General features: G+C 34.9%; 1 protein-coding gene across 1 annotated transcript in view; it reads right to left on the bottom strand.

The window, feature by feature from the left end:
* The window catches only part of THSD7A (thrombospondin type 1 domain containing 7A), a 281,816-nt gene that overhangs the window by 185,857 nt on the left and 69,117 nt on the right, over nt 1–26,842 (bottom strand). Inside the window, exon 3 of the mRNA XM_068674047.1 lies at nt 19,291–19,808. Within this exon, the coding sequence (XP_068530148.1) occupies nt 19,291–19,477 (187 nt within the window). The 5' untranslated portion in view covers nt 19,478–19,808. The remainder of the gene's footprint in view (nt 1–19,290; nt 19,809–26,842) is intronic.

Genomic DNA, 26,842 nt, shown 5'->3' on the forward strand with positions numbered 1-26,842 from the left:
TAAACGCAGTCCTATATGCTACAAATGAAGAGTAAACATTCTTTCCATGAACCCTGGAGTTGGACCTTTACAAAAGCACAGTGTCTCTTCGAGTCATAGGAAAAGTAAATGATGCACTGAGAAAACACGACCAACAGGAAGATGTACATTCTTCATATAAGAGAGAACGTAACTACCCCCACCTGCTAAGGTGTTCAGCTTGAAATTTTGCTGTGTCACAAGATTCTGGGTGCTTTCAGAGGAATATGGAAATACCCTATTTTTCCTAGCCCCTCAAAGTCACTGGTCAGTTCTGCTGACTCAGCTTTCATAAAGGAGCAAGATTCAGGAAAAGCAATATTTATTAGAAACGTTAGATGAGTACGAGTACTATAGAACTGTTGGTACAGAACAGTTTTTTATTTTGATCCAGATACTTCTAAGTCTTAAATAAGCTTTATCTTACATAATAAGCATGTGTTTATATCATTCAACAAACATTATTTTATGATTTTAATGAAATGAAGATAATTGAGTAGATGTAAAAATCCCCATAAATGTAAATATTTCAGGTATGAAATACACACTTCAAACATTTATATTAGAAAGAGCCATGATATATGTAAACTGACTCTATAAAGAGTGCTTTTTTAAATAGATTATTTTGAAAGACTAATAATTGTTTCAACATGTATATCTTTGCAAAATAAAAGTGACGTCTTTGCATCACAAAAAAGCCACACCATGTGGTGCTTTTATTTAGTATACAAGGCTGCAGGCGGCTAACTGAAATTACACATTTTTAAATAATATCCATATCCATAGATCCCTCTCATATTTTCAACTAAATCATAACCTAATTTTTAGACAATCCATGCTGACAACAAATCTGAAAGTAAATGCCTGAGCATTTACAGACAAAATCTATATTGTCTACTCAGGAACTTGCAGCATAACAGCTGGTGTTACATCCAATCAGTATAGACAGGCAATACCATATGGCATATTTTTCTAATACAGTTCAAAACACTGAATATCCAGAATAGTGTATTTGGGAGATAGGGTAGGGGGAGAAGAAGAGGGTTGAAATCCATCCTTCATTAGTAATTAGCCTACTTTGCTCTAAATTATTTATTCCTAGCATGACCTCTCACCTATAATATTTAGGTCTAACAATACCATTTGATAGTAACATATCAGTAAAACAAAATGATTTACCATTAATAAATACTTGTTTAGGAAGGAGGGCACAAAAGTACAAAAATAAAAGCTTAGACTTCATGTAAACTCAGTATTTTATATTTAAGATGTTTTGCTTTTTTTTGTTTGTTTGGTTTTTTAAGAATCACTGAATTACTGTTTTGTTTACATTTAATTAAATGATGTTATTTCTGAATGCCAGGAATTAGTCAAGAGATTATCTTGAAGCTACACTTCCAAGCAGGAACAGCCAGTCAACATTCTTCTCTGTGACGCAAAAAGCAGCAGAAGCTTAGAAGAAAGTTGAATTACACCAGGACATATAAACACTGACAACACAACTAACTCTTTTTCCCTTTCAAAACACTCAAAACTGATTATAATAAAACTGAGGCACATAGTTGACTGCATCATGGCATTAAAAAGGAAGCACTCAAAAATACAGGTTTGATCAACAAATATATATATATATATATATATTTTTTAAATCTGTTACCTAAAATTTGTTCACAACAAAGCACAAAACACAAACAAATTTTTAAAAATTGTCAGAAAGGAAGGTTACTCTAAGAGCAGAAGCTAGCAGTGGCTGACAGATACATGTATTTATAGAGATTTTGATATTACTTGTATATTCTGAGATGCAGTTATAGCAACCCATCACCAAATCGTCTGGATAAATGGCAGAATACTCTGGCACAAAAGGAACATTGCATGAAAACAACATGCTAATAAAGTAACATTAGTACTGTGAATTTCACTTACCATCAAGCTAAAGACGATATAGCTATTGCACTGATAGCCTTAACATATTTCAACAACAAACAGCAAACCTCTTTTGCGGTTATGACTTCGCATGTATAAAAGGATGTTTTAAATAAAAATTGAAGTCATCAACGTTTTTCAAGTCTGCGTTTTTATATTTTGCTTCAAATTGTCATGAAGATAATTACAACAAAAAGACTACACAATAGGTAAATAAGTTGAAAATCCACATAAAATAATCTATTTAATACATTTCAAACAAAACCAAAAACCACAATTTCTTTATTCTCAGGTGCTAAGCTTCCCTTTTCTCATGTAAGATTATTTGAACTTCTCTTAAAAGTTGTAAGGGACCTACTTAACAAGTGAAATGAAGTTGTCTTTTTGATAAATGAGTATTTTAATGACATTAACATTTTTGCACAAGATTATAGTGGTGCTAGCTCTATTTCACAACAGATTTTACTGCTCTAAAGACTATTATGTGTTGCAACTGCAACAAACAGGACTGAACCCATCTGTCCCACCACTATTCCATAGCTAAGAATGAAACAGATAAATTCCAAACCTTCAGTTTGAGTTTAGTGATTAAAGATCAAGGCTAGGGCCATCTGCTAAATTTCAATAATCTGTTAGGATTTCAGAAATCCTGACAGTGAAAAAACAGACAGCAAAGATCTTTCAGCAGTGAAAACTATATTAAATAATTTTATAGCATCGTCATGATGGTATAAGCATTTCCAAGAAATTACTTTTATTTAATCACCAAAAAGTATTAAGAATATTTTAAAACAGAAGTACCAGACCACAATGGTGAAGTGTATTTTTACAAACATTATTGAATAGACTTTAATAATTTATAAACTAAGAAACTCAATTGCACTGGCCTAAAAAGAAATGCTACATATATGTCTAAATACGTCACTCAATTTCTTGTTTGTAAATAAAATAAGAATAAAAAATGAAAATCTTATTAGCTACTTGGAAAAGATGCATGTAATTGAAACTGGAGGCAGTTATAAAGCTGGAAAAATGGTCAGAAGTTCATTTTGTGCAACCCTCTATCCTTGTGGTAAAAACATCGCTGAAGTTCTCTTGTTGTACTGAAAAGCTAAAGGACACTAAATCAAATATGGAACGAGCTTAAAATTCCACAAAACCAAGACCGACCAAATTTATCAAAAAAGCTTAATTACTAATTCATGAAAACATTGCACATTCATGACCTTTAAAATTAAAGCAGGCATTGCTTTCATGCTGCTAGGAACAATTAATGTATCTTTACCAATGCTGAAGATTGATGCACTATTATTAAGGCAGATAAAAGCAAAAGCTTAGAATCATACTATAACGCCTCTGTTTACAAGTGGCTACCATGAATTAAATTTCAGTTTGAAAGCTTTTCCATTAAACAGACTTTACAACAATATTCTTGTTTTGAAACTTTTCCTGACACCAGTTATTATTAAATACACATGACATTCTCTGCTTCAAAAATTGAATAATAATGAAAGCTTTCTCGAAATACAAAATCACTTCCAACAGCAGATGTACAAGAGTCAACCAGGCCGATGGAACTCACCTACAAGATTTCAAAAAACATGAGATTTTTTTTTGCAAACATGAGGAGTAAATTCCTTTTTGCCTGTATTGTACAGAAATTTAAAATTACTTTTCTCTCCTTAGGGGTGAGAAAAACCACATGAGTAAAAATTGTTTCCATTACTTCGGTTCTATAGAAATACAACCATTTTGACAGATGCAGAAGGGAGATGGAAATAGGTTAGACACACAAAAAACTGCATAACTCCTACTCAGAATCTTAAACCATCAGCCAAATTGCAGCAACTACAGGAACTAGCAAAAACCTATAACTTTCCTGATGATATAATGAAAGGTTAACTGAAAGAATACGGCTTTCATTCTAACTGGAAAAGGAGTAAAACAATCTACATTAATCCAAAACTCCAGTTTACTAAACCTGCCTGCTAAACCTATGTTGGCATTATGCTAGAGAATCAACTTTAACAGTCACTCATATTTCTGAGGGATAAAGGAGTAACCTTTTAAAAAATCTTCCAAAATAAGAGAAAAATCTTGTTTTCTCAGGAACTAGCTCGAATTCATCTTCTGCTTCTCATTCTTTTATTGAAAGGATTAGGTGCTACTACTCAACTAAAGCAAAATGAGTAATCCATACATTACCTAAGATTCTCCTGGAAAGAAAAGATCAAGACAATCATTTTAGACTTTTTTTTTTTTATTTAGGTTTTATCATGGCTAGTAACCATGGTAATGACCTTTTTTTAAAAATAAATAAATATATATATATATATATATATATATATAATTATATACATGAAAGCAACTAATACAAATTCCACAAACTAAAACTGAAAGTTCATGAGCTTCTGGGAAGCTGCCCTACAGGATGTTCTTGCAACTAGAGGTAAATGCAATGACATAAGAAGAAATAAGGTTTTAAAGATGTTTCCACAATGGGAAGAATCTCATCATTATGACCTATATCAAACTTTAATAGATGCTCTATAGGAAATATTGAGAGCTGCCTGCACTAAGCTCAATATTTTAAAGAAAGTGATACTACAAAACACATATTGAAGAAAAAAAAATGGCATAAAGTACAAATTATAATGGCAAACAAACACCTCAATATTTTGGGACTTCTAAAAGAGAGCATTTCCCCCTTTCAATCCAACAAAAAAGAAGCTGATTTTATATATTTCTTATCTCAAATGTTAATTTTCAAATTAAAATATAAAATATTATCTAGTATAGATATTAGTATTAAAAAAGTACCTCCTCTGTAGACATCTAAAATTATATCTGGGCAAAATATAGCTTTTTTTTTTTTTTTTTTAAATCTTCTTACATCCCTGAATTGAGAACTCACTGAAGCATTAGCTCGATTCATGGCATTAAAGTCATAGGAGGTAAATGCATGTAAAATTTTACTTTCTCAATGGAAAAATCCTCCAGAAGCGCACATATTGTGATCTGTATGGTAAAAGAGAATATGTTCGCATTATATATATATATTGCTAGAAATATTCAGATTTACCTCTCTTGACCACAGTAAAAGGATAAAATTCAGAATTATTAAATGAAAAGGAATTAGGAAAAAAAAATCCTATGATTAAAGACTGTGTAGGTATGTGTCACACTTTGCTTATTCAACTTATAATAAAAGTTTATCAACTTTTATGAAGTGAGGAAAAAGATATGATCTCTTAATGTCACATACATGTATATGATGACATCAAGAGCACTGTAAGTGACAAGGTGGCTTGTAGCCCAGGAACTAGAGCATAGCAAAGCACTTGGAGTTTTGCTCTAATCTGGCATTTCAGGTCATCTGCAAGACTGCAGGCTCTCTGGAAAAGTCAGTAAATGTCTTCTGAAGTACCAAATATCTCCAAGGACTGCAGCTGAAAATTCAAATGAAGGTTTACATCACCATCATGGTGTGACATTCAGGGTTTGTAACTTAAAAATTTAAAATACCATTAACAAAAACAGCAAAATGGTTCAGAATTGTTTTCTAACTTCAGTAGTTTAGTTTTGATAAAAATTCTCAAATGTTGGCAGCCTGAGGAAAAAAAATAAGTTCTCTTATTTTTCTCTTTGGAAGTTCATTAGTACAAGATGACCAAAAGGTGAGCTAATGTTTCTTGCTGCAGGTGGGGGCCTATGGTACTATGGGTACATTTGTTTTCTAGAATTCTGAGAAGTTACGGAATGAGCAATTATCACAGACTCTTCACAGGGACAAACATCTCAATATAAGATCTATTAAGCCACTGAGATACGAAAAGGATATTATACGGAAGAGTTAATACATGTCAGATGAGACATTGTGGTGAGGAGTTACGGATTATCATACCTACTAAAATTAAAAAAATAAAAAAAAAAAACATTTAAAACCTCTGTATATACAAAAACTGCGTCTTAAAGAACCAGTCTGCTTCATTTCTTATGTGACTACAGTGTTGAATCCCTTTGCAACTCGAGATACCTGAACAATCTGTACTCCAGCTAGTATTAAGAACATGTATGCACACTATTTTTAGTGTGCATAACGTTAAACTGATATCGAAACACTGTAAGAACAAGTAAAGGCTCTCCATTCCAATAGTCATAGAATATCCCGAGGTAGAAGGTATTTACAAGGATCATTGCATTCAACTCCTAGCTCCACACAGGACCACCCAAAAATCAAACCATATATCTGCAAATATTTCTGGAACTTCACCAGGCTTGGGGAGCAGTTCCCTGGGGATACTGTCCCAGTGTTTGGCCATCCTCTCAGTGAAGAGCCCAGTATGTTTCTGGGGCTTTTTGTTTATTTTTATTTTTTTTCCCTCTTCTTCTTCCTTCCTTGTAATGGGTTCTCCAGGACAAATCCCAGCTTCAGTGTGCTATATAACTTAATTAAAGGACTGATTAACAGTCAACTCCGTAATTGGAATGTATACATATTTGGGCAATCATTGCGTCTCAGAAGGAAATAACTCGCAACCCGAAGTTAGGAGATAAAAGTCACATTAAAGCAACTAGAGGAACCATTATGTAAATGGCAGATACTGTGTTGCTTGGCACAACACTAATAGGTTGATTTATCAAGAAAGATTAGAGTTCACTAAGCACAGTTCAGCTAAGTGATAGCTGAGGGGCATGACAGCTGACAAATACTCTTCTTGAGGAATCTAGTCACGAAGGGAAAAAGGATTACAGAAAAAAGCAAAACGGCTATAAAATACTGCAACATGCAGACAACAGTGTAGTCTTTCAATTACATGGATAGAAATCCTACTGTTTAAAATATTTACAATAAGTGTAAAGTAGAGATTGGGAAAGACATGGCAGATTGGGAAGAAAGAAAAAAGAAAGGGTAATTATTCAGCCTCATTAAATTTTTCATCAGAAGCAGCAAACTATCATAGTTTGAGCATTCCCTTTTTCATTAGAGTGCTTTTTAATATTGACATCCAACCAATTATGTTCAAACTAATTCCCAGAATACTGTGAAAATGTAGCTACTTTCAGAAGTTTTTCCAGATTAATGAACTGCATTATTTTTTCATTAGAAGCTGCAGTGTGCTCTGAGACATACAAAGTGAGGAACAAAAAGCCACCCTGAACTGAACTTATTCTCCAAAAAGCCCTTGGCTTTCTTAATGAGTTTCTTTCTTCAGGGAGCCTTCTTCATCTTTAAAAATTCAAAACCAAAGCAACACTACTACTTCAAATGGACTCCTTTCTTATAACCAACTATTGCAAATGAGACTAACTCTGCATCTATTAGCTTCAGACACAGGTAAAGTGATATAACATAAATGTAAATTCTTGTTTGTTCGTTGTTTTTTAATTGCCATCCTATCTTTGATGTTCTAAACTCCAAATTTTATGTAGTATCTTCTCCCCCTACGTGCTATTCATTAAACTGTTTTCCCTTTCTAGATTAAACTAGTTCTGAAAGGTTCTAAACATTTAGTAAACCTTCACCAATGGTAACTTATTTTTAAATACTTTCAGTGAAAAAAAAAAAAGTTAACAAAAATGCAATATATTACCTGATTCATTACAAAGTAAGCAGGACATCTTTGTTTTATAGTTTCTTAATGTATTTTATCTTTCCTTTCCATAATAACTCTCTCTCAAGTGGTAACATTTACATAAAAGGTGAAGAATGTCTGTCTTAAACTGAAAAGAATTTGCAACACTGAATTGCATTAGCAAATGATGTAGGCATCACAAGACTGAAGACTCATTTTTTGCTCTTCCTGACTGTCCCCAATTAAGTTGCACATTTTTTTCATCTCAGGTTCTCTTTACATCCATGTTTTCTTTAATGAATGCCAGTCTCTAGGAGTGCTATTAATTTCTCTAAAGGGATTATATACAGACTGGGTTCCATTCTTAGTATAATAATGGTGAGTTTTCTGGATAATGGTGTTTTTACTTGCTGAGAAAATATATTTGAAAGATATAGCCATATATATAACATTGCCTTTAGTTTACTGAAGTGGGAAGGTCTTCGTTCAGAAAATGTACATACAAACCTCCTCAGAGCAACATAAGCTTGACTTCAGTAGCAAATTATCTACCAACTTTCTTTCAATGGCTTACACCCAACTATCAGTAACAGGAACGTAACTTACTCTCAGAGATACACAGTCACTATTTCATCTGTTTCTAGTATAATACTAAAGACTTCTCATCAGATCGAACACAGCTATAAGATACTTTTTAAATGATAGTGATGAAGGCATTATATAAGCAACAGTTTTTTTTTCTCATTTTGAAATATTTTTCCTGTTTGTATGGCAGCAATTTTTTGTTCACTGAATTGCTACTTCATTTCTAATGAGAAACATTAGAACCATTTATATGCAAGGGTTCAAAATGAACAACAACAACAAAAACATTTTGGAAGAAGTACTTCTACATCCAAAAGGTAAAAATATTGACTACTCAATTTCAGCTTTAGTTTATGAACCCTGATCCTTAGAGACCATTAACTTTTGTATTAAGAGAGAAACTAGGCACTGCACTGTTCAAGAGAAATTCTGAAACACTTTAACATAGCAAATTCAATATTTTCAAGGGTAGGTATTTACTACATAACATCCTCAGCACAATAGTGCTTACTCTTGTAGAGTAAGTATTAGAAAAAGACAAAAACATTGCTATCTAAAAATAAAATCATGATTTTAGTTACTTCTATCACGTATAATTGATGGCACATCTGAGAAAATAGCTCAAATCTGTGCTATAAAAAAGAAACCAAGTCTCAATTATAATCTGTACATATGCTCATCATCTTGATTTATTCCATAAGGCTTTTAAAGCATTTTAAAACTCAACAGTACAATGTATTTCTGCAGCTCCCTACAAACACAGGGTATAGAAAACTTGAAATTCCTAGTTTTATGGTTCAGGTACCCAAGGTGTTCACACTCATAAATCAAGCTGAAATATGGAGAGCCACAACCCATTCATCCACGTCAAGTTAAAGACTACAAATCTTCCTTGCATGTTCAGCTGCTTTATCACTCCCCCTCTTCTTCCTTTTATTATCTTTTGCATGACACCAAACATGTCTCACAGAAACAAGCTGGTCTTTCCAATACTGCTGTCTGAAAAGCAATGCTTTGACTTTCATTTAGGGTTACAAGAGGAAAAAAAAAAAAAAAAAAAAAAAAAAAAAGGTTTCAATGACAGCCTTCAAAGTATTCCTGTTAATAATAGCAAGCAACAGCAAAGCTGGAATTTCTTAAAATAAGTTAGTGGTATATGAAAAACATACTTCTGTTATTAGATGAGACCACGAATTCATGATGTGCTACATTTTCAGTCAGACATTGAAGCCTTAGGTCTGAAGACTATTATATTTTAAGGTAGTGCCATTGGATCCATACAACAATGTATGGATATAGTATCTATACATGGAAGAACGAACACACACACACACAGAGAATGTTGGAAATGTCCTAAGAAAATAGATTCAAGACAGATTCATTAGAAAACTTGTGTTAGTTAAAAAATATTTGTATTTGTTTATGTAATAATTACCTTAATTCTCTCAGTCCCTTGAGATTTTAATCTCACATTCCATTTTAAACATTTGTATTTGACAGAAAGTAGCTGCTGATTGCTTGCCCTTACTTTCCATGCTTTTGATCTTCACTCCTGTAACTTGTTTCTTCCTCTTTCATTTCATCTTTTTTTTTTTTCTTTGCATATGGCAAGTACTACACATGTGCTAAAGTAATGGTGTCTTGGAAGCAGTAAAACTGAACCAAAACACACAGCACTCAGTGTTTCTATGGCACATTTATTTTTTGCACAGACACCTACAGAATATATTATAATGCAACTATTGTAAAGTTGCATTATTTTGAGCAAAAGTCACAAGTAAACCAATAAAAACAGAATAAAAGAGGGCAAAACACATTGCAATAAGCAGTTGGTTCAGTGAGTCAGGAGAAAATTGCAAAACAAGTAAAACCTGTTTACATAATCCAAGTGATCTTTTAGGATAATCAAGCACATTCTTATTAAATTGAAATAAGAATTTTGTTACATGCGAATAGAAAAAGGGATGACTGCCAAATCTGCCAATGTGGAAATGCTAAGTAACATTTAAAAATCTCTCTTTCTAGGAATGTTTTCTACTGAAAACATTTTTCTCCCAATATTTTGGAACTACTACATCGACAGAACTGCTTCAAAGGTTTTTCCTAGCATTGTTTTCCTCTGAAAACATTTTTTTCCTTTTCTGTCTTCCAGTATGATATCTTGCGTATCACCTATTTAAACTATTTGTGGCACTTGAAATTATTTGAATGTTCTTTTAAAATGTTAATAATTTATCTTTGTATCTTTGTGAACAGCCTCTTTAACAAGTCTTAATTATATCATTTTGTATAAAGCTGTGGTACATAGGAACACCAGCAACTGAGGAGAATTCAATTGTGCTAGGCACTGTACAAACACAAGTCATTATAAAACAATCTCTCTCTGTTCCATTCCTTATTTCTCTAATGGCTTTTGGGTAAAATAGCTATTCCCCAATACACATAGGGAGAGTTACATTATTGCTCAGTAATATAAACATTTCATTTTGCATAATACAGGATGTAGAAGCTAATAACATCTCATTAGGAAATTTCTCATTGGCTTAGGAGATGTCGTTAATTTTTTTAAGTACATCTCATCACATTAGAAACCCTTTCCAATTAATATCCTCAAAAAGACAGTGCAATATTAACAGTCTACACAGAAAGTTATTTATTCTCTCTTTCTTTCAAAATACCTATGGAAAACTCTTACCAGGATTTGGAGGTTGGAAAGCTAGCTCTGTTTCCAGCAACACCATTCTCTATTGGGCCAGTAAGGGCTATGTCTACAGGCACTAAGCTCACACAAGCACGTAATTTTTTTCTGCTCTATTCCACAGACATAAAAATACCAAAACAACCTTGGAACACACACAAAATGGAAAAAAAAAAAAAAAGACACTGTGACAACCTGAAATGTCAGCCATGGCAAAAGGCACAGTCCTATTTGATGCTGAGAGCACACTGATTGACACAGTATATGTCTTTTGGATTTTGTTTGAAATGCCAGGCACCGGTACGTTTAACATACATGAAAGTGGGAAATAATGGGAACACTAGGGGAGTTTAATTTCTGATAGTTGTAACAAAACTGCTTACGTTAGCTTTTGTTTGACTTGCATTTAATAACCAGAACAATATGGCTATGCTAATTGTGATCATTTAAAATCCTACTTCCTAGTAGGATCTCGTCTTTTCTGACAGGGAAATTCACAGCTCAGAACAAGGATAACTTTTGCCAATTACTGTGATTTTTGAAATTTTCTGGATGTTTCATCTGATTCTTCCATTATTTTAATAACTATTATTTCAGTATATTATTACTGCCTTACTTGACAAAAATAGATTTTTCAAAAAATCCATAAATAAAATCCCAAGTCAATAATACTACTGTTATCTCAACTTTAGGCTATGCCATTCCAGTACCTCCTCTGAGGCTCCGTGCAATACAACTGAGTATTTCAATTCTGTCAGTCTGAATTCAAAGAGACCTTTAAGCAACCTAAACCACCTAGGCAACCCAAAATGTTTTGTTTTGTTTTGTTTTTTTTTCCAGCTTCATTTGTCTAAGATAAAGAAACACAATAGAAACAGAGATTTTGACTAATCAAGAAATCAGGAAAAGAATTTCCCTATAGCATGGGAGAGGGAGGCTTCTGCCTCCCTAGGCCTGGAGACACCTTGTTTGTGGACCAACAGAGGAATATAGGAAAGGAAAAAAAAGACATATATAATGAAGAAACTTGTGAATGCAGTAAAGGACCTCCAATAAACAAAATAAATACACGTATTGCCCATAAACTAGAAATAATTCTGAGCTACAGTACTTAATTGAATACACAATTTAGTTTACACCACGACAAATGTCAAAATTACTACTTGACTTTCAGAATAATAACCTTTGTACTATGGGAATTGGGCTTTCTATTAAATCTGTAGTTATGTTGTTAAAAGTTAAATGCTTCTGATATGAACAAGTGAGTGGATGAACACCATAAAAAGAAGACTTCAACATCAAGTGGAGTTGGGAACTAAAAAAGCTAAATCTTGTAAAGCTAAATCTTTGACTAATACTAATAAACAGATTTAACCCAACACTAGAGCAGACAGCCTTAGAACAAAACAACCTACAGCTTTTAGGGGCTTCTCTTATTCCAGTATCCCCATAAACTGAGGGATTCAGCTTATCCAGTTAGCATAAGCACTCCGGGGCACCTGCTAAAAACAATACAGACATTCTTAGCTGCCAATACAACATGACCTGCTGCCATTTCATGCTTTTCTGACAACTTGAAAATGCTATCCTGCAAAAAAAGTCAACCATTAGCCTAGAGCTTACCACTTCTCTATGTTAACAAAAGGCTTACAATATCAGCCATACTTCTATCTATTTCCCTATTTCAGATATGGTAAAGTAACTGGAAAAAAAAAAAAAAAGTCTTTTTTTTCCTCCAATCACTACTTAAATATTTAATTTAGTTTTGTTAAATAAGGATACGTTACTAAAAAGCATTTAAATAATTTTCTTGAAGTATGCATTTTCTGCATCTCTGCCAAATGTTTCATTGCTAGGCTGCACTAAAAACCTTTCACATTGATCAAAGACTGAATACTTGCCTTGTACAATTTCCATTCAATAAAAAATCTGAAGGGACACTTTATAAATGAGTCCAAAGAACAAGAATGATGAACATGTCTAAAGAAAATGAGTATTTCCTTATTCAAGTCATAGACAACCCCTCACCCCTTGACTAAATAAAAGTCAGGTTTAATTGGGAGACAGACAGTAAACAGTGAGGTTGCTTAGGTACACATTACAGAACGCAATAAAAGTGATAAATTTTAATCCTAATTAATATGAATTTACACAGGGCATATGTAACCAACACTTAACCACATTCAGTCTTGGAGGATCATTTATATTTAAGCCAATGATGCATCTTTAACACATTGTGTTTGAACAATTTTTACGCTTTGAAAAGCAGATGAAATGCGGCTTTTACTAAAACTCCATTTATCTTATTCTGTAACTGAAGGCCTGAGAATCAAGATGAAGCCCAAAAAACACCTTTTATGTTAATAATTTTAAAGTTTTGACCTCTTTCAAACCTCACAGATATGTAGGTAAGAACTCTAATTCACCGTATCATAACTAGAGATCTGTTTTCCACTGAAGTCCTCATTGCTCTCTTTCATCATCACTAGAGACACCATGTGAATTCCCTTCCTGTCAATCAGGCCTGAAGTTAAAGTATCTTTTCTCATTCACCATTTTCCCTAGCTCTTCCCATCTAATCCGCTTCTTCAGATCATTTCTTTGTAATCTCTTTAAAATCAGGAATTTTCTATTTACTGACATAGGCTTATCTGTCTCTCGTCTCAAGTTGTGATTACTGCAAAATTCTTTAGTCTACTTTTGAAAAGAAAAAAAAAAAAAGAGGCACAATGCTGAAACGTAGGGATTTTTTGTGCTACATGATGGAACACCCTCAACAAACAAGTTGATGGTACAGCCTTTGAAAGGTAAGTGCTTTAATCAGAGAGCTGTTAGTTAATATTTTCTCTCCCTCTTCCCTTGTGATCATCCCTGTCTGTGCACATTTAGGTTCATTTCGAAATGCCTGCTGGACTGAACTTCTAAGAAGGACTTCTGCTTTCCCTGCCCTGTCATTCCCCCCATCATATGAGTACGTGCTAGGAGCACTCAGTCCTGTAGCAATAAATACAGTCCTAGGGACATATGGAAAATGAAATGAACTTTTTATTCAGTGAAGTTTAGGTATGTTACCCACCAAAGGTGCTGGATAATTTTGAAGTGTTCAAGCCCTCTTCTCTCTAACTCCACTTCTGGCACCAAAGTCTTTTAAAAAGATCTGGGCCTTGGAATGCATAACATTATAAAACATGATAAGTATGCAACAGTCCAGAGATTGTGTTCTCTCTGAGAGTGTGAAGCCAATGTTAACACAGGTTAAAAAGTCAGAGGGGTTTTATGATCTGAGTTCTTATCAAGTAGTGAAGAAAGATATGTGGTTATAAGATCAGTAACATCCTGAAATGGCAAGAAAAAACTGTTCATAGGCTCTTCAAGTGAAGAAAGATGTCCTTGCACAGTCCTCTTCCCAAGAAGCACAGAAGAGTCAAAAATGGTGCCTGGAAAAGCTCAGAAAAAGCTTAAGGAGAGCCCTTAGCCAGCAAGAGTTTGTAACACCCTTCTAGTTCGACTAGAAACCACTTGGCACACTGGTTTGAAACTGGGCATCCACTCCCCCAGGTGAACCCTTGATCATTTCTATACCTGTAATTAGCTATACATTTTCTATACCTGTAATTTTTTACTTGTAATTTTATAAAAGGCACTTACTTACACTTACATCAACTGTATTTAAATTTCTACTGTGGTTTGTTGGCAAGAATAGGAAAACAGCCATCAGCAATTGTTACAGAGAAGACTAAGTCTTCATAATCATACAACAGTAGATAACTCAAATAATTCAGCAGACCTATACTGATTTATACTATCTGAGATTTGATCAATAGTCTTTAAAAGACAGCGATGGTAAAGACATTACCTCCTGGACTTTTTCTGATGATTTATCTTATTCCAGAGATATCAACTCAATGATATCTTCCACTTCAAGAGTGTAACATGCATTACTTCAAACTGTCGGAAGAAGCAATTTTACAATGTGATCGAACCTTGCTGATCTTGTGCACTCTTCAGTAATTACATTAGTTCCTGTAGGCAGGCAATGCACCCAACACTGACAGCACATCACAGATCATAGTGTCAGTTGATTTGAAAAACAAATAAATATATGAAGTACAGGGTAGAAGTAAAAGATAATTTTGATGTGACGAGAAATACCTGTGCTTAGTCAGTTGTGTATAAAAAAAAATAGCATATATATCACCTGCATTATGAAACTACAAACCAAGAAAAAACATACATCTTCTTGTTTTGAAAGAGTGGTAACTATAGAAATATTTATTTCTATAAATATTCTCAGTAAATATACTCAGTTTATTCACTGCAAGATGTACAGCGAGATCAAAATCTTAGCCTATGGAGATGGTATAAGCAAGAACATAAGCTGTTCTTAAATATGAAAAAAATCACTTTAAAAGAAGAAAAATGAACAATAACAATCAGTAGAAGTTAATGGAAGCAGCTTATACTGCTTATGGCACAGAATATTTTCTCCTCTTTTTGGCTGCGTACAAAGAAACAATTCAATAGATCATTGTAACAGTTAGGATAAAAAAAATAATGAAATTCAAAAAATTTCATGAACACCTTCAAGTTCAGAGTAGGAGTGCTCTAACTGAACTAACAAACCATTCATTGCAACTCAGTCAGCTCTGAGAAGGTCATCCACTGATGAAGAGAACAGGTTGTTCAGTGGAAGCAAGGTCTCCAAATGATCTAGAGAGATTTACATTTTGAAATAGATCATTTGATTATCATTATCACTGGTGATTTATGTGTTAAAGTGTTCTTGGCCCACAACAAGTATTCAAAATGAAAGTGTGACTGCATCCCATTTTTACTATAACTTTCTTAATCTTTCATGCTTCATGGAAGTTTTCATCAAGCTTTCAACTTTACTGTGTTTGTTTCGTATGCAGTTATCAGTTTTGTATTATCCACAAACATTTGTGTTGCCCATACCATCTTATAACAGTTTTACATAGATATTTTTAAACATTGTGAGCCATCATCATAACATTGATCATCTAGCCATGAGTCATTCACAACACAATGCACAGAAATGTGCTTATTCTCCCCCCCCAGTGTAGTTTCTCCTATACAGACACACCGCCTCCCCCCTCCCAGTTTGTACACGAAGCATGTTTTTTCAGGAAACAGAGATAATCTCCATTTCACACAACTATTAATAAATAGTAGAGCTCAATGCCCTAGTTGGTAAAAAATATTTCAACTTCAAAACTCAAATGCTCCACCTCACATCAGAGGAATCACTGCCTCTCAATACAAGAAGTTCTGTTTGATGAGTAGTTAAAGACTGCAATTCTCAAGTCATAAAGCAGACAGACATAACAACCCAACTCCAGTAATTTGGCTGTTTCTTCATTTTGCCGTACAGAGCCAGGCATTCTGCACAGATGGAGACTTTGCCTTAGTTTATGTTAAAAAACTAGATGGCTTTGCCCAGAAACCAGTAAAATTAAGCCAGCTGTGTATTTGTACCCAAAGAAAATGCACACACTGGGTTTGCATAGTATGGAATGTGAATGTTTGACAAGAAATCTAAAGTTTAAAGACTAGTAACTGTAATCAACTATATCCATCTCAATGTCATGCAATACACTGGAGATCCATTCATACACCATAATTCCAGCATAAATATGCAAAAGCAAATACCATTTTCATCTCATAGGAGATGAAAACTTCAAAAATTTATGACAGTCAAAACTTCACTTTCAGTTGGAGAAGTAGAAATGACTTTGTGATGGCATCCATACTGCAGAATGGTGGAAGGAACCTCTGGAAATCGTTTAGTCCAACCTCCCTTCCCAAAACAGGTTGTTCACAACGGTGTCCATGCTGAATTGAAGGTAATAAAACCCCAAGAGGGTTAAAGAGTATACTCTCCTCATATTTTTACAGGAGAATAGTGATAGGAAGAGTCATGACCCCCGAGAGGTTTTCAAAGGTTCAAAACAAACATGAAATTTGAATTAGAAGAACAGCCCGTGACCTCATCCCATCCCTATCCCAAAAAACAAGTATCAAGGCACTGTAATAGGTATCACAATTTTATAAGAGAAAACGTCATAACTCAAATTCCATAAGCCCTGTATATTATTTTCCAAGGCATTCTTAAAATAACACACTGCAGTAAACCTGCTTAGAAGTCATGGAGCAGCATACACTAAGACATTATTTCAAAAAATCTTTAGAAATAAAAGTCTGGCACACTCAAGCCACTTACAATAGCTAATGCCAAACTAAATTTATTAACAAAAGTAGCATGTTTCTCAAGAAAACAGACATACTTCACCAATAAAGGGTGCCAAAAGGCATACACACACACTCATGCCAATTTCCTAGACACAATTTTAGCCTTGACTTATATTTCTTTCACAGAATGAAAAGCTGAAATATTGTCTCAGTTGGATAAGCTCACTACTGTCCAGTTCAGTTTTATTTTCCCCTCTGATACTTTAGCTGAACTTTAGATTCATGCTGGATATACATTCAGATCACTGATGAGCAGTTATTCTAGTTCACTTTCTAGAACTTCCCACAAAGGAAGGAAAAAAATAAATGGATGCTATGATATTAAACATTGTGCAGAGAACATGCTTATCCTATTCCTTATTGTGGGTAAAACAGGAGAAAGGTCAGAGAAAGAAGAGCTTAAAGGAAAAACTAGCTCTTCATTACACAACATGATTATATCATACCTGTTCTAAACAAAAGTTCTTCAAGGAAGGGAGAAAAGGCAGAGGAAAAAAAGCCAAGCCAGTTTCCTCCTTGCTAGTTTAACTGACTTGACTTCAGAACACGTGTGCAATGTTCAAGGTAAACCAAGCTACCCCATAGCAAATTGGTGGTTCATTTTCATAAGTATTAGTTAACTACAGTTGTCATTATTCTCAACCAAGTTACTATTAACCTTTTAAAATTCAATCTACTAAATGGAGACATAATAACATGCTGGAGAGTTTAATCTACTGCTGCCTAGCAACGTAGTTTAAATGCAAAATGCTTTATGAAAATGCTACTATGATCACTATATTTTTTTATAAACCTACGTATGTATTTGATCTCTTTTTAAGTGTGTAGCAAACATTTACAGAACTCTAATAGAATTGATCACTATGTTTTGAATTTGTGAGTGTTTTAAAAGAAGAAGAAAAGGAAAGGGTCATCAGCGTCATTGTGCTACCCATCTTTCAGCAGAAGTGAAAGTTGTGAAGGTTTTTCCCTTCTTCAGATTTCTCTTTATAGCGTTATTGGAAAGCCTGTCTTTTTGTTTAAATGAATTTCCTTTTAATCTCCTTGAGCTGCTGGATAGATGAAGCCTCTAAAAAATTCAGGATAACACTGTAATTGTGAATTGATCTGTTTTTGTTTCAGAAGGCTGGGGCCCTCCATCCAGGGGAACACACTATCTTCTCAAAGTTGCTTTTCATACAAATAATGAATTTGCACATTCGTTTTCTATTGTATTATCCCTTAATGGAAATGCACGTCTTAAACAACAGTCTACTTTTTGTATTGGTTTGTTCCTGGCAACATGCCAAAAAAAACTGCCAAAGTCAGTGTGAAATATTTACTGTCTTGAAATTTTTAAATTTCCTAAAGGAGTTTTGGAAGCTTATGTAGGAAGTGTTACTATGTTAGAGAACTAAAACATATGTAGTCCTCATTATCAAAATTCTGAATTAACACAATATATTGACAGACGCAAGAAAATTCCCCATTGGTTTTTAATGCAAAGTTAATACTAGAACAGTGTTATGGCTATGCAATCTTTAAAACAGACACGTAACTCATTAGTGCCAAAGTAGAGGAAATTATCTATCTAGTGTGGTGCTGAATCCACATAGCCTATTTGCCTTTGGCTCTTTGGTTATGAGATCTGGCATCAGTTGGATTATTTCACCTAATCCATCATTAGCTTTCATGTGTCCTATATACTGTGCAACAAACCTAAATTTAACAAACCCAACTCCCCATCAATTACCACACTGAATATATTACATGTCAGCACAGAGCATGAAGATTAGACATGCTGCATTATATCTTTCTTTGTGAAATGTCAATATTTTTAGAGCACTGTTAACGTTGCTAACTCCAACTGTAACAAATGTTCCTTTCCATTGTGAGGAGGCACTAAAGCCCTGACCTTTGCTATTTACATACAACACAGAGCTACTAAATAAAACGAAAAACATCAAAAGACTCAAAGATGCATGAGAGATCCCAATAACAGCATGACAGAGTCACATTTCTTTCTTTTTTTTTTTTTTTTTTAATTGCCTTAGTTGCTTGGCCAGTGAAATACTGGAAGGCGACCTAATTTGTTTTCCTAGAATCCTGAAAATAAACATTACTAATGTAGATTTAACTTTCTCTCTGCACATACACAAAGCACACAGAAAGGTTACTGCTTACTTACAACAAAAAATAATCATACTGCTGCTGTGTTAGTGTAGCATCCTTACTTACCAGTCTTCCACAAATACACAGATGAAGTTTGAAATTCACTCTGTGCCCGAGCGTCCCAGGCTCCCACCAGCAGAACCACAAGAACTCCCACGCAGCGGGCTGGCACAGCACAAACCCTCGGACCATGGGGGAAAGCAGCACTCCCCTTACTCAACCCCATGCCTCCTCCAGCAGCCTGCTCCCACATCCAAAGCCTGCAGCACAACCGTGAAACCTTCTTCAAATAATATTCCCCTCTTCAGAATTTCTTCATGGGGAGATGCAGACTGGAAAGCTCTCTCCTGCTATTGTGCATGCCAGTTGAAAAGGAAAAACTGTTTAACACTAGGGAACAATAGAGTCCTTGCTCGCTCTTGCTGCAGCGGCTGCTGCTAGTATGGTTGCTACTCCACGCTCTTCCATTCAGCGGTTAGTTGCAGTTTTCCATCAGCTAAAAGAGAGACAGCTGTCCGCAGGGGGCTCCAGCTGACTGAGCAGGTTATCTTGCGCTGAGAGGCGGCAGCAGTCATTTACACCAGCTGGAGAGAGCGAGAGACAGAACAGGGATGAGGAGAAACACAAATAACCCAGTGCTGTAATCTCAAGGCAGAGAGTGACTGTGAAAGCCTGGTTTCCCAGACATCTCTCAATGGAATATCCCAGATGACACACATTAAGAAGAAAAGAAATCATCATCAGGATGTGCTTCAGAAACACAAGTTGTACAACCAGAACAGATATTACCAGAGCAATATATATTAATTAGGAAAGCATCAGACACTTGTCCTGATAATATATATGCTGCATTAACCATTTTGTAAACAACAAACAATAAGTGATTACTCATGCATTAAATAGACTTTTAAGTCTTCACAAAGGGAAATGAAAGGAAAGAAAAACATAACTTTTCTTGTGTATTTATCAAATCCAATTCAGGTGATAACACACAGTTGTCTGCTGTGTATGGAGGTGTAAGCACACTATCTCTGTGGTAGAGAAAGTCTGTGTGTAATATATAATGCAAAATAACATCCTTTGCTACCCAGCAAGTATGTATACACATATATATGCATAAATGTCAACTATGTAATTTAGAATAATTTGAAGATCAAGTTATCAATCACTTTTAAAGCATATACTGAGTTTTACATATGAAAGTATTCAGGATACATTAGGCTGTCGTGATGATACAAAAACGTGGAGAGAGACAAAGCTTTTAAAATAGGCATCTTTATCTCTCCCACCCACTGCCCAGTGAACAGATGCAATAACAAGCCTAAAGATCAGGTTTCAGACATCTATAAACCGCAAAGCAAATGAGATATTTTCAAGAAAACTGCCACCATATCCAAAATGTTCCATTCAAAGTGCAAGCAGCTACAGAAACATGCTGTAGGAACACAGGATCCAGAGTTTTAAAAGGACAGAGCTATTGTTGTTTAAAGAAACCTTCAGTGAACCTCTCTTGGGACGGCTGTCATTTTGCACAACCTTCCCAGACTCTGCCTTTTCACATGCATTAGATTAAAATCAGCCATGATCAAGTAATTCCCAAGTCCTTGCCTGTTTAAATATTCTGACATCAGAGCAAATTAGCAATGTTGAAGGTTGCAAATTTGTCTTTGTTTACTTTCCACTCTGTTACGCCTCTAAGAGGGAATTAAAGGCTCAGGGAGCTCTAGCACTGTGAGGCTGTGATTAAGAGAGATAAGCAAGTGTGGATTACTGTTCTTCAGCTGTTGAAAAACAGGCAACAATCAGGAGATTATAGGTTGATAAGGGATACATAGAAAGCCACGATCTTAACAAATTTATAGCATCCTTACTTGCAACCTCAGCTAAAGCACTTCTAGAGATACATTTTATTTATTTCTGCTACATCATACTGCATTCACCTTAGGAAGCATGGAAACCCCTTCATCCTGTCTTTTGCTGACTTGGACTACTAAAACAAAACACTCTCTGAGTTTATAGAAGTACAGCAATTCCACAGGAAAATTTAGGTTAAGTTATTCACATGTGCATTGCTTTACATGATACGTAAGAATATAAGAATAAGAATACACTTGAAAAACTTAAAAATAATCCCATCTTCACAAATTTATGAAAAAAAAAAAAAAAGAAAAAGAAAAATTATTTTCAGTTATTAAAAAAAAAAAAACACTCTGAGTTTAAGGGCTTAAAAAGTCTTAAGACCATCAGGAAATCTGTAGCAATAGCTTTATTGACTTGCATAGTTACAATAAGATATATATAACATATACTTCTTTGAAGAATTAAGAATAAAACCCTTGGCTTTTTAACTGGAGTTCCACACCAGGGGAAAATTTACATTTATGGGTTGACTAGGGGAAAAGGGACCTTTTCAGAGTTATTGATTGCAATGTATTCTATCTAGATTTTTTATGAACGTCTAAAGAAAGCCTCTGAAAATATTTTGTACATGACTCAGATCATCCGGAAACATCATCAGAAAACAGATCATCCATGCAGTTGGCACAATGAATCAAAGTGGGTTTTGACAGCAGAACAAAGCAGTATCATGAGAGGGTGAATACACATACACAAACACTCAAATGGTTTATATTCATGCAATAACAGGACCACATACTTTAAAAAAATGAGTGAAATATAGATGATTAAAACTCATATTTGTACACTACTTTTAATGGTTTTACTGTGCTTTTTTTTTTTTTTTTTCTGACAAAAACCAATAACCTATGGACAAGTAATTTCATTTTCATTCATTTTGGTGACAAGCTATGATGCATTTAAAACTGTTCAGAAAAACATCAAAGGGAAAGAACAGAGGCATAATTGGGAAAACTAGGGATTCCTGAAGAGCTGTCTTTGGTAAACACTCATTTCTGAGTGCATCACTTCTGCAGCCCAAACAGTCTTCTTTCACTTGGAGCAGGAAAAGATCAGTGAAAACACAGGCCAAAAAAGGTGGAAGCCTGGAGATACACTAACCTATCTGCAGGAGTTAGACTTCAGGCATAAGAAGCAGCATATACAGATTGCAAGCTTCAACTTCCATTAACATGAATAATCCAGAGAGCTGCTGGTATCCTTTTCCACCCCAGTGTGCCCAACATGCTCTTACGTACTTCCTATTTGCTAGAGTAGATGAAGGGCCACCCTCCCAGTTAATAATGCAGCCACTATTTCCAGCCCACACTGACAACCCACATTCTAATACATATCTAAAGCTCATAAATTACCAGTTGTTTGTGGTTTACGCATTCCCAAAATAAACATTTAAGTACTTCTGAAAAGAAACCTCTAGACAAAGCATAAAAATAAACTGCAATCAACATTAGTCTCTGTATCTGTAGTAACATATAGTATTGTCAGTGCTGTACCTTGGAGCATCAACATATGGGTCTCAGTAGACCTGTATTCATATACATTTATTTATCTGAGGCACTGCAGCTATGTTGAGTCTGTAAACTGCTCTCTCAAGTGATTGACACATTAGCACTTTTTTACTTTCTAGGGAAAAGTGACTAATCTTGAAGACTTAAAAGAAAACAAGGTAGAGTTAGTCAGAAAATATTGGAATTATTTTGTTCATGTTTCCTAGAATTAAAAACTTGGAGGATGACAAAACAAACATATCATATCTTTTATTTAGTGAAAAGAGAAATGAAAACAAGATACAAATTTCATAGCCGCTGGGTATGAAAAGCTGCCTGCCAAGCAGAATCATCCCGCTAGTAGTAGTGTATTCCTGCGCTAGTAGGCAGTCGCATTTCATAAACCTGTCTCTGTGAAATGCCATGAATAAGTGCTTCAGGATCATCTTATGTTCTATCCTGAAGACATTGTATTTCTACACATACTGGACAAAGTCAAAGAGCATAGAGAGAGCAAGGCATACATATGGTACATTGGCTTCTAGGCTCAACATTCAATAAGGGGTGTGTCCAGCATCACTTTTGTCCACCTTTAACTTTGTAGGCTCTGCGTAAGCCAGCAGTTCTTAGTAAAGCTTCAGTCTCCATTCTTCTAGATCCATAGATGTTTATAGATAGAAAATTCTATAGTTTTCTCCCTCTAAATCTTCTGGCTGTGTGAATACTGGAATACCTGAAAAAATCACCCAAATTCTAGAGAATGAAAAGTGTTTCATTTCTTATGTAGGAAATCCAAATTCCTCCTTAACTGAACTCATTGGAATTTATATCCAAGAAGACTTTCCCCCTTCACTTAAGTATGAAAAGGACAAGTGTTGCCACAGACAACTAAGTTGACTATCTCCCTAGAAAGAGCTCTAGAGTTAGAATCACAGAATATTCCAAGCTGGAAGGGATCCACAAGAATCGTCAAGTCCAACTCCTGGCTCCACACAGGACCACTCAAAAAACAGACCATATATCTGAGAGCGTTGTCCAAATGCTTCTTGAACTCCAGCAGGCTCAGTGCTGTGAACCACTCAGTGTTGGGAAGCCAGGGGAGCCTGTTCCAGTGCCCAACCACCCTCCTGGTGAAGAACCTTTTCCTAACACCAGCCCGATCCTCCCCTGTCCCAGCTACATGCCATTCCCTCAGGTCCTGTCACTGTCCCCAGAGCTCAGCACCTGCCCCTCTGCTACCCTCCTGAGGAAGCTGCAGGCCACCGTGAGGCCTCCCCTAAGCCTGCTCTGCTCTGGGCTGAAGAAACAAGTGACTTCATAACTCAAATGTCCTGCCCTCTAGACCCTTCACTATTTTCATAGTCCTTCTTTGGATGCTCTCTAATATTTTCATGTCCTTCTTATTTTGTGGTACCCAAAAGTTCAAACGGTACTCAAGTTACAGCAGTACAGAGTAGAACAGGACAATCACTTCCTTTGATTGGCTAACAGGACTGTACCTGATGCACCCCAGGGTGTGGTTGTTGAGTTTCTTACAGATAACACCTATCTGATAACAATTTCCAAAAAGCCCCCTACATTTTTACCATACTGATCTGGTTCAATCACTATATTAGGAGACCCTTGGCTATTTCTACTTTATGGGATGGAGTGGGCCCTTGGATATATCCACTGCACTCCCACACAGTGCACTGTATGGGTCTCACACCTGAATTTTAAAGAAAGTATTAGAGGTGGAATGTTCCCTTTCATGCTTGTTTATTTTACAAGCTTCATCAACTAAACATTCCAAAACAACAGCTCAAATGAACTTATATTCTCTATATACCCCTGAATAAATTCCCTTGCCAAAATTTCTAACTCTGCATTTTTATAGGAACCTGACTTTCTTGCAGATATTTTACTACAGACAGAAATGTATTTAAATGATTCTCTTGAGCTGGGATCTTCAAGAATTTTAAAAGATTTTCAGAACTCTGAGCCAGAATAAGATGTACAGGGTTCTTTAGGTTTTCCTGTGGAGTTTTGAGCATTTATCAACACACTCAGTAGTGGTCTATTATTTTTCTTCATATGAAAGCAAGAGAGCATAGTCAGGGAAGCCACAAAAAATATGCTAAATGTGAACAACCTAAATATATATATATATTTATATATATTGAAATGCATATATGTTGTAACATACTTAATTTCTCAAAATATAGTATCTGCATAACTTAACTCCCAAATAAAATATGTGTTGTGCAAAACTTGTAGCTGAAAAAAAATTATTCTTTAGGGAGCCTAAACATCTGGCCTCTAGGTGTCACACTTGTCCATGTCATAATACACTATTTATGGATTTCTTATTCTTTCATAGCAGATAAGAGACCTTAATTTTATACTTTCAAGGAGTGATATTATGAAATATTCTCCTTTCAAACTTGTAATTAAAAAAAAAAAAAACACACACAAAAAAAACCACAAACAACTTTCATAAAAGAAAACCTTGTTTTTAGAACATGAATAAAGACTCTACTTGCATGAATGCACAAGCAGCAAACATCTCACACAGGCTTTACAAATGCTTAGTTTTTATTAAGGAAAATAAATGATGCTTGGCCAGATTGCTCTCTTTTTCTTTTTGTTGTTGATGCTGTTTATTTTTAAATCTAGTTGAAATCTAGTCCATAGGTCAAAGTTTGCTTAGCCAATCTTTTTTTTTTTTTTTTTTTTTTTTTTTTTTCTGCAGTGGCAAAAAGATACAATTTAGCTATTTATTTATTTATTTATTTTTGTACTGCTGTTCTTAAGTAGCTGTCTTTGTTTGGCTGAAAACCTGTCTGTTATATTTTTCATTGATTCCTTTGGTAGGTGATTATCAATACCCCCAGCCTGGAATGTTCACGTAAAGAAACTATTCTTTGTAAAAAGGAACATATTAACATACCACAAGGATGTATTACCAAGAACTGCTTGCTAGAAGATAAAGCTAGAGAACTGCAGAAGGTCAGTCAGACTAAATGAACTAGTTCTACCTTTTGGCCCTAAGCACTGTGAATGAACATTTTCCTTTCTTCCCAGATTAAATGCGTTCCATCTTCAGACTGCATGAAGCAGAACCTTTGCAAGTACAAAACTGGCTGTTAAAGTCTCTGTGAAGTTCCCTACCATGAATTGCCGTCTCTATCAAGAATTCAAGCTCTGAAACTTTTCTCATCAATTCTCTTTAATACCATCTGGTGCAGCTTGCCTATTAGTAGGAAAACATAGTGTGAATTTTTCACTAGAAAATCAACTGCATTGATATGGTAGCTTGCTGGAAGAGATTTTGAGTGTGTTTATATTCATCCAGAATTGGATGTAGTAATCCCTCATACGTGAATTTTCTCTTGCAGAGATCATACATACAAAATAATTCTAATCATGCTTAAAATCTACAAACAAAATACCAATTACAGTTAGAGTTTGTAGTGAGGTCTGCATCACTACTCTATCTCAAATATATTAATATTTTTTTTAAGACTGACAAATTCATAGTTTCATAATAACTTATAAAGGATAAAAATAAGAAGCAGAAAAGGAAAATATATATATATATATTTTCATCCTTGTCCCAGTCATTTTAAAGAAGAAGATAGACAATCATTACTTTGTTTTGTTAATAAAGAAAGAAAGAAGTTCCTGAGTAAGGTTGTGAAATTTTTCAGTTAAAAGCTTTTTTGATTCTTCGGGGGAGAAGTTTGAAATTTGCTTCTGCTAAGAGTGATCAGTCACTTCTCATCACAACCTCTGAAATCTGCACTCAGTTAGAACCCATTTTGAAATTGTGTACCAGTATGCACAGATAGAATCAGTGTTCTATCACCAAGCCCATTGCACTAAGTTTTCACACAGAAAACTAAAAGGCAAGACTTTAAATGGGGCTTTCCAAGTCAATTCTATTCCTCTAATGTGTGCACATACTTTTTGAATTTGAGTTTCTAAAGTCAATAGAATCAATGTCAGCTAGCCCCTTTGCTGACATGGACCCGTGCTGAAAATAAATAACCTTATCCAGGCAGTATGTTCACTGGAGAAAAGTAACAGTTAAAACTGATAGCTTTAAGTGCAAATAAGTAGAATATACACAGTACTTGAAATGCAATCAGAGAGATTTCAAAGACAATGGTGAGGTAAGTATTGAAATCCCTGGCAAGGGGAACAGAAAGACAGAGAATGGAATAAACAAAGAA

Source organism: Anas acuta, chromosome 2 (genome assembly GCF_963932015.1).
Source record: "Anas acuta chromosome 2, bAnaAcu1.1, whole genome shotgun sequence".
NCBI classification, from domain to species: domain Eukaryota; kingdom Metazoa; phylum Chordata; class Aves; order Anseriformes; family Anatidae; genus Anas; species Anas acuta.